The following is a 13,169-nucleotide window of genomic DNA, read 5'->3' as shown; positions in this document are numbered from 1 at the left end:
AAGTATTAACATCAGATAAATCATAGTGCTACAGCTTTAACTATAACTTCCTTATTAACAAAAGCACTCATAAATAAACAACTGCTGATATGCAACCGATTATAAATATAAGTCTGATTTAAAAAAGTCAGTGTGTGTTTAAAGTGAGGTAGCATGCACATATAAACCTGATCCAGAGCTATTATTTGATTATTACTTATTTTATTATTGTATTCTGACCTTTTACACTTAACCTCAGGACTTTCAGTGCAGGCATTACAGATATTCTCTAATCTCCATTTACGTACGTAAGACAGTGCAAATTTTAATGTGAGCACACTAATGTTTACTTTGGGTCTAGACAAAGGTCAGTGCCATGGCTGCTTTTTAAAGCATGAGTGGTCTGAAAGCATTCAGAGCAACCAAAATTATTATGCATGCGGTAGAAAATTGGTGCAAAAAGGAATAAATAAATACTGGTAAGGGTACCATCAACTCACCTCAACCCTCAGTGAAATTTCCGTCACTCTTCATCTGAGTGAGAAAATCGAACAACACAGTTACACACTGTGTAAGTGGTGCTGTGTTTGAAGGCCAGAGACATTTGTCAAGATAAACTATGGCCTTGTGAAGCAGGAAAAGGCCACACAAAGGCTCTCATCATTTATCTCCTGCTATTAGCAAAGAAATTAAAGCTTTTCTGAGTGAATCATTCGCTGTAGGAGCAAGTCTTCATTTCATATGTGCTGGAGTCTTCTTGTATTCATGTTTCTGTGTGAGCATGTGTGGCTTCGGTGGCTTTCCACAAAATATTTTTTAGCTTCTTTCGATTTAAGACAACTGAGGAAACAGTTGTCACATAGATGTGTTTATGTGCTTGTGATTGTCTCTGCTGTAGGTGCACTGTCCCAGAGTCAAGTCCACCCGCTCCTGGGGTCCCTGCCTCTGCCGGGCCGAGCCCTCCAGCCGCAGACCCACGCCCAGCTGGAGCATTTCCTGTCGCTCCGAGTCAATGGCTCCTCGCCGCTCAGCCTCTTCCCCAATTTCAACACGGTGAGATGCCACACACATCAGGAGGAGGCTACAGCGGGAAAATATCTCCAACCCCCAAACAGAAACGGAACATTTTTCTGTCTTAAGGCAATGCAAGGTTGAACTAAAGTTGGCAAATGTGTGTTAAAAGTAATATAAGTTCAAATCAACTAGAAGTCTCTTATGATGTCTTCAAAACCAGTGGCTGTCAACTTGATCAAAATGATGAGGCAGGAAATAGATAATAAAAAATAGTTTTCTGAAGAAAAAAAGAGTCAAACAGTCAAAGATAAACTGAGGGGGGAATAATAAACTGTGAAGCATGTGTTATATAAACAACTTTACTATTCTCGGTATGTGCACTTGGCAGTCGTGTTGTTTAGGAAAACATTTCACAACTCCATTGGCAGAATCTCTATATTGCTTATCTCTGATCAGCGGTAAAACATATGATCATGGCATCCCAAATATAACACTTCTCTGTATATATATGGTCTCTAAATGGTGAAGCAGCAGACACTCATAATCTACTTTTAACTTTAACCCTTAATGGGACGAATTGGAGATACTCGATGCATCATGGTATGTGGGAGGCTGGGGGGGGAAAAAATCCTGTCTGACACCTAAAGCTAAGAATATGAGTCAGCTAACACTGCTGCACTGTAGGGATTAGAAATATGAATTAAAAAAATGACCAGAAAAATGTGCTTTTAAAAAGTGTGAAATGAGCTGCAATTTCCTCATCAGCAAAGACCTCGATGTGATGATCTGTTCCATCATAGGATGACTCAAAGCTTATTTAATCAAGTAATCAGCTCTTAGAAGTTGTTCCTCACTGACTTGAACATGGGGGGTGAAGTTTGGATAATTAGTTTGTGTATCTGTGCTGATTCGGGGCCAACTCACTAACTTGAAGATGACTATTCAGATGAGTCTCTGCTAATCCAATACAATGCAACAAAGCAAAATGAATTTTGCAATTCAGTGAATTAATAAAACCTGGTCTGCATGAACAATAGATTCTGGTAAGGAGCAGTTACAGGGAGCAATTTGCCTTAAATATAATTGTGCATGAAATAAGTGTCTCTATACTGAAACAACATGATTTTACTTCAGTCCTTTTATTGGGTGAATAGTTAACATGTTTTCTTTCAGCGTGGAATTTAGCAAAATATTTAAACACACCACTCAGAAACTATAGCAGGACTTTATAACACTTTAATGATCTAATGGGAAATCACACACATGTTCTAACCAGTGCACATATGGTTTTGTGGGGTCAAATATATCTGCCTTGAACTTTATGAGGGAAATAATGTCAAAAACATCAATATGTGTATGATATGTATGTATATGGATTTACCGAGGGAGAGCATTTGTGTTACATGCCATTTTCTCTTATGGCATTTGTGCTTGAATAAATTACCTATTTACACTATAATCCACAATGTATCACAAACTTAATTCTGAATATTCTGCGAGGTCAACCCAAGGAAACAAGAGAGACTCACATATTCCTGTGTGTGTGTGTTTCTCCTCGTAGATGGACCCAGTGCAGAAGGCGGTGATCAACCACACCTTTGGCATGGCCCCGCCCAAGAAGAAACCCATCATCTCCTGTAACATCTGTCACCTGCGCTTCAACTCCACTGTAAGTCAGACACTTTCAACAACTGACGTCATATTGTCTGTAGTAGGCTACTGGACTGAACACAATCTCAAAAACTGGCCTGGATTTGTGTTTTTTTATGAAAGGAGGGAAACTACATTTATATGTTTTTGTCACCAGAATGTAATTAAATCAACTCATGAGACGTTTTCATACAACAAAGTGAAAGAAATAATGAATCAACATTGTCTCTCTTTACCAAGTGTTAAACACTCTGACCCTCACACAGCCTCTTGATGCTTGCTTAAAGCCATTTCTGCCTGATGGTCTTATCGTTATTTCTGCAGTCAGACACCCTATAGGCTATTTGAACCACATTTAAAATGTTTAAATACTGCTGGTCTCAAATCAACCTTGGACAGGCTATTCTTCTTATCAGTCCAGTCAGTATACTTCCACCACCTCTGTTTTTTTAATCGACCACTGGCCTCTTAAAAGGAAACCAGTCAGCTAATTCTCTGGGTTTTTTTTCTCCTTATCACACCTCTCTCTTCATATTCATTTTGGCTCCCGTTCCCATGGAGTTTGTTTATACATATTTGCATTTATATTGTCAGGAGGAACCTTGCAGAATGACAATGACTCTTCTTTGTGTGAGTTGTGAAACCTAAAGGAGGCAGGACACTGGTGCACAACCATTATCCTACTTTGACTTCCTCATCTGTCTCTTTCTCTTCTTCTGCTCTGGTGGACGTATGAGTCTGGTTCTTAGCTAACAGCTTCTCTCCTCCTCCCTCTCTGTGCCTGCAGCTGAGCTGAGAGCTGCTTGACCCAGGAGGTGGATGCCAGGTTGGAGGCAGGTATCAGGTCCCAACAGGGGGCAGCACTGAGCCACTGGAATTTGCACCCCACAAAGAAATTTGGTTAAAGGAATAGTTCAGAAAGTTTGAAGTCTATTTGTGTTTTCTTCTCACTGCTTGTGCGGTGTGTGGGTTTCAGTGTCACGGACTGGAAATGCAGCTTCAGCTAAAACTCTTTGATAACCGTTTATTGTAACTAGTTATTTTAGTTTACAGTTGTTTATGTTGAGTCCATCAGTGAAGGATTATTATGAATTGATGCCATGAGCATAAGTAATCTGTCCAAATCAATATTCCTCCAAAAAAAATGAATGTTTTAGCATCTTTCATCTCAATGTTTTGATGAAATACAGTCCATAACTTTAACTATTTTAGTTTCAGTCTCTCTGCTTTCTCAGCATCATTTCAGCCACAGGCAGCTGATTCCACTGAAAAGACTGTAATCTGCTTGATTATACAGTTAAAGGGATAGTTCACCCAAAATTCAAATTTCAACTTTCTTTGTCCAAAAAGACACAAAAAGACACAAAATACCTCCATAGTGCTCGTCTGTAATGTCCCTCTTGTATTGAAGCCCCGACATGAGAAATTGTTCCGAAAAAAATTAAGTAAGTCTATATTTCAAGCTTGGTTGTAGCGGAAGCTCCCATTGTCTTGGTTCACTGCTCTTCCTGTGTCAGTGCAATGACCGGCGGAACAATTTCTCATGTTGGGGCTTCAATACCAGAGGGACATTACATACGAGCAGTATGGAGGTATTTGGATGTTTTTTGGTGTGTCTTTTTGGACGAAGAAAGTTGGTATCCATTGACAACCATTATATGGACAAATACTGCTGCGCGGACCCCCCCGTAACTCAGAGAAGGCACGGAGGACTCTGAAAATTCTCACAGCTCTTAGTCGACATGAGGGTGAGTAGATAATGAGAAATTTGAATTTTGGGTGAACTATCCCTTTAACAGAGACAGAGAAAAGGAGAGTGAATGTTGGATTTACATTTATCATGTGGCCCAAGTCATAGCTCAAATTAAAAGCTGATGGAGATTCATATCTGCTGGATGTAATGCATTAGATGTAACAACTAAATATAGTTATAATAAGTCACTTTCACTGCCCCCTACACTAAAGTCAGCAGTGATATAGTGCTGTAACATTTTCTGAGCTGTGGCTGGAGAAGTGTATGAGGTTGTGAATCTGACTCTGATGGAAAGCTGAAGCTGTTTGTTCAGTATAAAGACAAAACTTGATGACTTGACAGTTACTCGATACTGTATATTGATATATAGGTTTCCGTAACTGGAACATATATACTGCTACAGTAAGTTGTGCATCAGAGAAAAATAGACTACAAAAATTCCCAATTATTCCTTTAAGGCTGTAAACTCACTGATAAAGCATGAAAGTCGACCCTGAAGGGGGTTGTCACTCCTGATATTCTAATTCTATTGCCCTTTTGTGGAGGGCAGTCGCTGAAGCGTTGGGGCATCAGTGGTGAGAGGATGCATAAAGCTGCTTGAACAGAGGTCAGCAGAGGTCAGTCGCCTTCAGGCGTCTTTAACTGAGGGTTTTTTTTTGTTCTTGTTCTGTTTGTCTGTTTTTTTTTTAAGTTACTATGGTGGAACATAGTAAACCCATACTACACTGGCATGCCAGATAGTTTGGTAGTATGCAGATGATAGCAGTTACAAATCACGCTGAATGGTTGGTGTGCACTGACATTCAACGTAGCCAAAGGGGTCGCGCCCCTCCACCACTCTGACCCAGTGGGCACGTTCTGTTTGTGTGGCAGGCCGTGCTTTATGCAAAGTGACTACGGAGAGACTTTTATCCGCTCCACTTGATGCGCACAGCCACTAAAAGATCACCGCTACACACACACACACACACACACACACACACACACACACACACACATGTTTTATGTGCATTAGCAGGGGCTGTACAGTGTGTGCCAGGAAACTGGAATGGATAATTTGAGCAGTGACAAATTATCTAACAGCCTCGTGTGAAGCCAGACACTTAACGTCTTGTTACACTGTTCCAAACACAGACTATCTGTTGATTTAGGGAGTGCACTTGTATCTTATATGTACAGAAAGGCAGAAATGTGTGCTGTTAAAGAATAAGGCTGGTGATGTTTTTAGATTTTTCTTGTTTTTTAATAAATCCCATGAAACGAACAAATCCAGTGAAGTGTCAGTTCTTCCAGCCTCGAGCCCATTCATGCCTGCTGAAGATTAAAAATGTCTCACAAATACTGTTCTCAATTGGATTTTTAAAAGGGGCTAAATAACTTCATCACTGTCATGTTTTTAGATTAAACGTAAGTAAGAACACCATTCATCAGGGTCTATTCCTGGTGCAGAATAATACTCATTTAGTGCTCTAGTGAGTATTTACCACACCAGTGCAGTGCATGTCCATTTGAACACCAATTAGCCACTGCAAAAGCATGTCACCCAATGCAACATGGGTCACTTACTGTATGTATTTGTACTAATATCTGGAAAATAATGACAGTCTACATCTCAGAGGAGTCAGCTCTGTAAGGGTTTAGCTACACATTTGGTCTTTTCATGGTATTTGTTGACAATAAGAAAAATACAGAATATCAGCAGCCTTATGTCCTTTATGATTTCTGCCTGTTCTTGATGTGGTGAGTAGTTTGCTGAAGCTCTAAAGAACTTTTTACAGAGGACACTGCGACATGTCACAGTAGGAGAAGCACAGGTGTAATGAATAAAATTAATGAAGGCTGAATTACATTTAGGGTCCTTAGTTAGTCTTATTAATAACACCAGTGCCTTTCCTACTATGGTAGGTCAAAAAGGTGGTTGTGATCAAGGACTATTTACCCTCATGTCTGTGAGGTCTAATCAGTCTTTCAAACATTTTTTTGTCAAAGCAGACATGATACATGATACATGTTACATGATAGCTAACGCAAGTTACAGGTTACAGAATAAATAATTATAAAGATAATGAGTGAAAACAACTGTTGTAGCATATTAAATATGAAAAATTGTGGAAAATGAGAAACAAATCAATCAGTATTATTTATTGTATTGCTGTTTGTGTCCAAAAGCTATGTGGTGCATACAAAATGTAAAGATTTTATGTTTTTTTTAATGGAAAAAAAAAACCCAGTGTGTGTATGGATTCACAGATAATGGTGTTGTGCTTCAGCTGTTTTGTTTCACTGGTGGTGCACTTGTTTTCGCTGGAAGCTTATCTTCCACTGTAGAGCACGTCTTGCTTTATCTCCAGTCTTTCAGAGGCCTTTTTTTTTTCTTTTTTGGAATCCAAATCTGGATGCATCTGCCGTCATGCTGCCACAAATGTGTTTGCTCTCGCAGAGGAAGGCACAGAGGTCATTTTGTGTTACAGCAGAATGGACACGGGCCATTTTGTGTCAGAACAAATCAGTGGAAAGATGAGCCAGCGAGCTCAGAGGATGGTCACGAGATGCCATGAGTCCGACTGATGCTCATTTGTGCACAGCCATGACGATGGCAATGATGATTGAAATGGTGACTCTTCCTGCGAGTCAAATGCTCAGTCTCATAATTTTTCCCCAACTCCATAGAAGCATGAGAAGCCAGAGAGATAGAACAGACGGAAAGATTACAGTTAACTGATTTCATGCTGTCCATTTAATCACTTTAATCTAATCATTTATCGAGAGCATATAGTCAACATTGACTTTCCTCTCTGCTTGTTCTGCCTGCTTGTACATATTTGTGTATGTGTGTGTGCATGTGATGGGCAGACCCAGGCTGAGGCCCACTACAAAGGTCACAAGCACGCTCGCAAGCTAAAGGCCTTGGAGACCCAGAGGAACCGGCAGAAGAATGGACCCAGTCCGTCCACAGCAGGAAAAGACAGAGAGAGGGAGAGAGGGATGATGGGAGGAGGAGCAGTGCCAGCTGACTCGCATGTGAAAGACAAAAAAGGTATAAATCTTTCTTATTTTAAAAGCAGCCTCTCTCTCTATCCTCTGAGTAATTAGTGGTAATTGGAGAGACATAAGCACTAAGGCTTGGTTGCTGTCACTCAGATGACTAATTACCAGCCATTACCTGTCCTGCTATCATTGGCTCTGTCAGATAGGTAATTACTCCCATCAAGCAAAGACTTTCTGCAAGATGAGAAGCCTTAAAACACTTAAAAAAAGAGAAGTCTGATATCTGAAGTCTGAAATCTGATGATGGACGTGGAGGGGTTGCTTCCTTTGATTTAGACATTGCTTGTAAATCAACAGCAGCTCAACGCAAACCCCACTTGCAGCTCCATGTTCCTACCATGAGATATGTTGTCACTTGGCAAATTTTTTTTTTTTGCCTTTTTTTTAATTTGATAGTCCACAGTATAGATAGACAGGAAAGGGGGAGGCAGAGAGAGGGGGAATGACATGCAGGAAAGGTCTGCGTTGAGGACTGTAGCCTCTACATGGGGCGGCCGCTTTAACCACTGCGCCACGCACCACCCCGTCACTTTGCTAATCGACATGCCAGAGAGTGTATGAAATTATAGGAAAGGGGCAGAAGTCGTGTGTGCCTTCTTGATTCACGTCAAACTGAGACTTGACAGCAGCAGATTAAAGGAGAGAAGGGGTGGAAGCACAGACGACCAGAGGAGAGCCTTAGTGTAGCCATTAGCAGTGGCTATTATGACAGCAGCTAAGAATAACACAGAAACACATGAATCCAACCCATTTTGTTTCCAGTTGCAATTTTTTTTATAGATTCATAGTAAGCATAGATATTGAACTTTAAATGTTGGTAGTACTAGAATTTATCTCCAAGTTTTTATAGTTCTACATACATGATATAAACAAATAATTTCAATTAAATGTTTAGACTATGAAAAATAAAAACAAAGTAATGTTAAAATGTCTTTAGATTTTCAGTACAAGATGTTAAACTTCATTTCCTAGCAATTGAAATGTTGGAACAAGCGGATATTTGTTCTCCTTCAATACTAATCAATCAACAAAATTGATGCCAATTATTTTTCTCTTCTTTGAGCCAAGTGTGACAGAAGCTTTCCAAGTGGCTTACTTTGGTGCTGCACAAGACAAAAGAGACTTCAGACAGGGTCAGGGTCCTCAGCACAGTTGTGTTCACTGCAGCTTGCTTTTGTACAAAACTACGTGCAAAATATTCACAGAATTGCAGGATTTAATTTAAGAAATCTATCACTTTGAAAGGGAATTTGATGTTTATTTTAAAAGGTCATGTAGCTGACATTAAAATAAAATTAATATTCAGGGTTAATTTTGGAGAAAGGTGACTTCGACTTCCCAGAATCTGCCACCTGACGCAGCCTGGCATCCGCCTTGGCATCTCAGTCACGCCCCCCCCCCGGAGCTCTGAGGGTTTAGGAACGTGTTGATGAGCTCAGTAGTTTAATAATAGTTTAAAATTAAATTATAGATGTAAACAGTTCAGGTTCACTCTTATGGAGTAATTAGTGTCACAACACAACATGGCTGTCCTTAATGTTTATCGCCATCCATAATTGCTCATATTAAATGTTCTTTTTATATGAAGTGAAATTAAACCCATGATAAAAGATCCCCTCAGGCCTGAATTCATATCTTATCCATCTTATTCAACCCTTTTGTGCAAGTGTACATTAACAGCAATTATTTATTAATATACAAAAACAAAGATATGCTCTAGGATTAGGATATGCCATTGACCATATTCACACTACTATTATTAAAGCAGAAGTAAGCGATCCGGTGGTTTTGGCTTTGTCAGCCGATGGAGTTAGCAGTCCCCGCCCTCGTCCCTACGTCACCACATTCACGCGCATCCCTTGGCTGCACACAGAGAGGACCGCCCCTTTATGCCGTTCTCTCTCCTCATTGGATAAAGGTTGTAGGATACAAGGAAAGTTTTCTCCTCGGCTTACAGCAGAGCAGAGTGACTGACAGACCCGTGTTTCAGACCAAACACTCTACTATATAAGTGATTGCTGTCAGAAGATAGAGCTATTTAAGACTTATATTAACACAAACATGCCACTTACTTCTGCTTTAATTATCAGGAGAAAGCCTAGAGAACCCAACATATATAAAACCTACACCATCCACTACTTCAGCTTAGAAAAATATCCAAATTTCCAGACAAAAATCAAGGACACACACACCCTTGGCCCTGAATCTTTTCCATATTCTTAAGCAACCCTTCCTTCAAAGGAACTGCTGTAAAACTTTGATGACTTTGGTCTCTTTTACTCTCCTCCAGTCATTTGTCACTCAGCGTCTCATTCTGCCTGACTAAAAAATGTTGCCATTTTCCTTTTCTCTATTCTGTCTAGCTTTCCTTTTCATTATTGATCTCCCCCTCCCATTTTCCTCCAGCACCTATCAATTTCCCTCTAACCACATAATGATAAGCTTGTTACATTCGGCAGTTGCCATGGTTGTTGATTGATGGTGACAGAGGGAGCTTCAGCAGAGGGAGCGAACAAATGACAGAGGGAAAGAAAGATGGAGGAGAAATGATTGAGATGGCAGAAAAAAGAAAGAAAAGATATGAAAATTAAAGAGAGATTATAGAGCAGAAAAGAATAATATGTTGATGATGAGAGAAAAAAAAAAGGTTATTTCGCAGAAACTGAACAAAAAAACAAGACAGGTAGGTCAGGAGCAGAGGGGGAAATAAGTGACATTCCTTCTCTTGCATTTGTCACTGCAGTTTTTTTTTAACTTGACTGTATAGAAACCTTATGCTGCCATGATGATATCATAAAAGTGTGTTTACAGATGTATTTTTAGGCTACTGGCAATTATATGTTGCAGTTGACCACGCATGTCAAAAGTAAGGAGAAAGAAAGCTAAAAAACAATCAAACCTTACCTAACAACTATATGTGGATATCTAAAAAATAACTTCCCAAATAGTCCCACTATTTCACATTTATGATCAGGGCATAAACATTTAATAACATATAACACTATATTACACACTATGATGTAGATGTAATGTAATTATGGTAAAAGGAAGTACGCCCCCTGTTGGCACCCATAAGTGGAGGCTTGACCTAAGTGGCCAAAAGAAATAACATCACTAACATACAGTAAGAAAACAGAGGTGCTACACCCAGCAACCCTAACTCCTATATTTACATAAAACCAGGCTTAAAGTAGTTTTTATGCTAAGATGAGATAACAGCTGCTGGATCATTACTTTAGGTGGGTTAGGGTTTTTTTTTTTTTTTTCTATACGTTTCTGTCTGAAAATAAGAAAACTTTCCATTAAGGGACTGTTCGTTATTTATCATCAGTGCCACCGGAGGGATTCACAGGACTTTTTTTTTTTTACATGACCCCCCTGTCGGAGTCAGTAAATTTTAACATGACCCTGCATTAAGCCTTATCAAAAGATACATGACCCGCCCCCCCCCAGCCATCGACACGTGACATAGCATCACGTAGCGCGTGACACTACATTATTTCATTTTGACAACTATGTGCAACACCTTCTCATCAATCCATGCCATTTATCAGCTGTTATTAAAACCCAACTCATCAATAACAGAATCGCGATTTTGGACCAGCTCACATTACACAACAAGCCATTAACAATTAATCCACACTCAAACCGAAGCAACAATAATGTGAACCGTACTCAACAACAACGTATTATTACAAGGTTTACGACAGATATGACAGACAACTGTGTGTGTGTGTGTGTGTGTGTGTGTGTGTGTGTGTGTGTGTGTGTGTGTGTGTGTGTGTGTGTGTGTGTGTGTGTGTGTGTAAGAAAGAGAGGGAAAGAGAGAGAGAGCGAAAGTACGTAAAACCAGCTAGCTGTTAGCTACCGTAGCTCAGGCGTCGGTCTCCCGTCAGGTAAAAGCTGCCGTTTATTCCTCAAATGTAGTTCATGAAGTTGTCTCTGGTACAGTTATCCATCACTGCAGTTGAATTAGCCGCTAAACTGCTGGACGCTAAAACCGAGGGGCCGTCTGTTTGTTTACAATTCACAAAAGCAACGTGAACGTACGTGCTGCTCAGACTATGTAGAGTTACGCAATGAGGCAGGCAGGCAGCGTAGCCTCTGTATGGTACTGAAGTTAAACTCACTCAGCCATAAAACATGTGCTAAGCCGCGGGCAGAATCCTCATTGAGTTCTTGGCGAAGCGGTTAGCATCGTCGCCTGCGGTGCGGGAGACCCGGGTTCGAAACCAACTCAGGGCAGATCAGGGCAATATAAAATAACGTTGTGATTCGGGGGCCGTTGCTCTCATTGTCATCAGTGCTTGCAGCTTTGAAATGTCCCGTTTTTGTTTTGTTTTTGTTTTCTGCGGGCATTGCAGTGTCCTCCAGACAAAATGTTGAATGACCCCCCCTCACTGACCTTTTTTTTTTTGTGGACCCACCCCTCAACAAAGAATATTATGACATGACCCCCCCCCCATTTTCCTCCGGTGGCCCATTCCATAAATAACGAACGGTCCCTAACAGGTATATGTCCTTATTCATATAAGATATACACCATATTCTAATATTATATAATGTAGTGCCACAGTGTCATGTATAAATCTCTGTGTTATCTCTCTCCTCAGGACCAAGCACCTCTTCTCAACCTGCACAGCAGCAGACTGACAACGCCCAGGGGAGTTCACTGGCAGCCACCCCTTCCTTGCAGCCTTCCTCCACCGACTCGTCCTTGCTTTGCTCCCCTCAGCTGTCCCCACAGGTCTCCCCTGGCTCTGATCTGGCCTCAGAGAGTCCGCCCGTCGAAGGGTGCAGCACGGCCACCGGTCCAGCCCCGTGCTCCCATCACCAGGAAAGCTCCATAGGAGGCGAGGAGGACGTAGTGAAAGTGGACGAGGCCAAGGCGGCAAAGAGCAACAAAAAACAACATCTCCATTGTCCTACGTGCAAAGTGACGGTCAACTCCAGTTCCCAGTTGGAGGCTCATTGTAGTGGTATGTATACTATTTGATACCATATGACTAAAGTTTACATTTATGTGCCACTTTGATCCTTGCTGGAATTTTTAGAAATTATACTACAACTTTTTGACATTTTCCCCCTTTTCTCTGATTGGCTGGATCAGGCTCAAAGCACAAACAGATGCTGGACGGTCAGAAATGCAGCCACTCACAGCGCAGGGTCAAGATGACATCGTTGCCCAGAACCACCTGCAGGATTAAGCAGCGAATGGGCAGCAAGACCAGAGCGGTGGTTGGCGTGTCCAGCCAGCCCTTTCGCTGTGAATTGTGCCAAGTGTCCGTCAACTCAGAGACACAGCTCAAGCAGGTGTGCAGGTTTATGCAAATAAAATGAATGCGACTTATTTTACTGCCACACAAATTTTATGTTGTAGAGAGTAGAATATGTCCTGACTGTAGAGCTGATCTGTCTGTTCCTATCTGTTCTCTCAGCACATGAACAGCAGGAGACACAAGGAGCGTTTGGCTGGGAAGCCTGTCAAGGCAAAGTTCACCCCCTATAATAAACTACAGCCCAGTGCTATCTTAGCGGTAAGAATTTGTGTCACACACACACACACACACACACACACACACACACACACCCACACACACACACACACACACACACACACACACATACTATGAGGTGAAATCAAAGCCAAAACAACCGGAAAGACGCGCAGCGACGTGTGTGTGCACGCATGGTTACTTTGTTACGCGTGCGTGCGTGCGTGCGT

General features: G+C 41.1%; 1 protein-coding gene across 1 annotated transcript in view; it reads left to right on the top strand.

Moving 5' to 3' along the window:
• Positions 1-13,169, top strand: part of LOC146968204 (zinc finger protein 385B-like) — a 90,211-nt gene that overhangs the window by 73,094 nt on the left and 3,948 nt on the right. Inside the window, exons 2-7 of the mRNA XM_085761461.1 lie at positions 878-1,032; positions 2,555-2,662; positions 7,250-7,433; positions 12,058-12,423; positions 12,555-12,757; positions 12,883-12,981. Of these exons, the coding sequence (XP_085617587.1) occupies positions 878-1,032; positions 2,555-2,662; positions 7,250-7,433; positions 12,058-12,423; positions 12,555-12,757; positions 12,883-12,981 (1,115 nt within the window). The remainder of the gene's footprint in view (positions 1-877; positions 1,033-2,554; positions 2,663-7,249; positions 7,434-12,057; positions 12,424-12,554; positions 12,758-12,882; positions 12,982-13,169) is intronic.

This window comes from Trachurus japonicus, chromosome 19 (genome assembly GCF_045865225.1).
Source record: "Trachurus japonicus isolate A0001 chromosome 19, Traja_1.0".
In the NCBI taxonomy this organism is placed as follows: domain Eukaryota; kingdom Metazoa; phylum Chordata; class Actinopteri; order Carangiformes; family Carangidae; genus Trachurus; species Trachurus japonicus.
The sequence above is the reverse complement of the archived record's forward strand: the minus strand, read 5'-3'. Positions and strand labels throughout refer to the sequence as shown.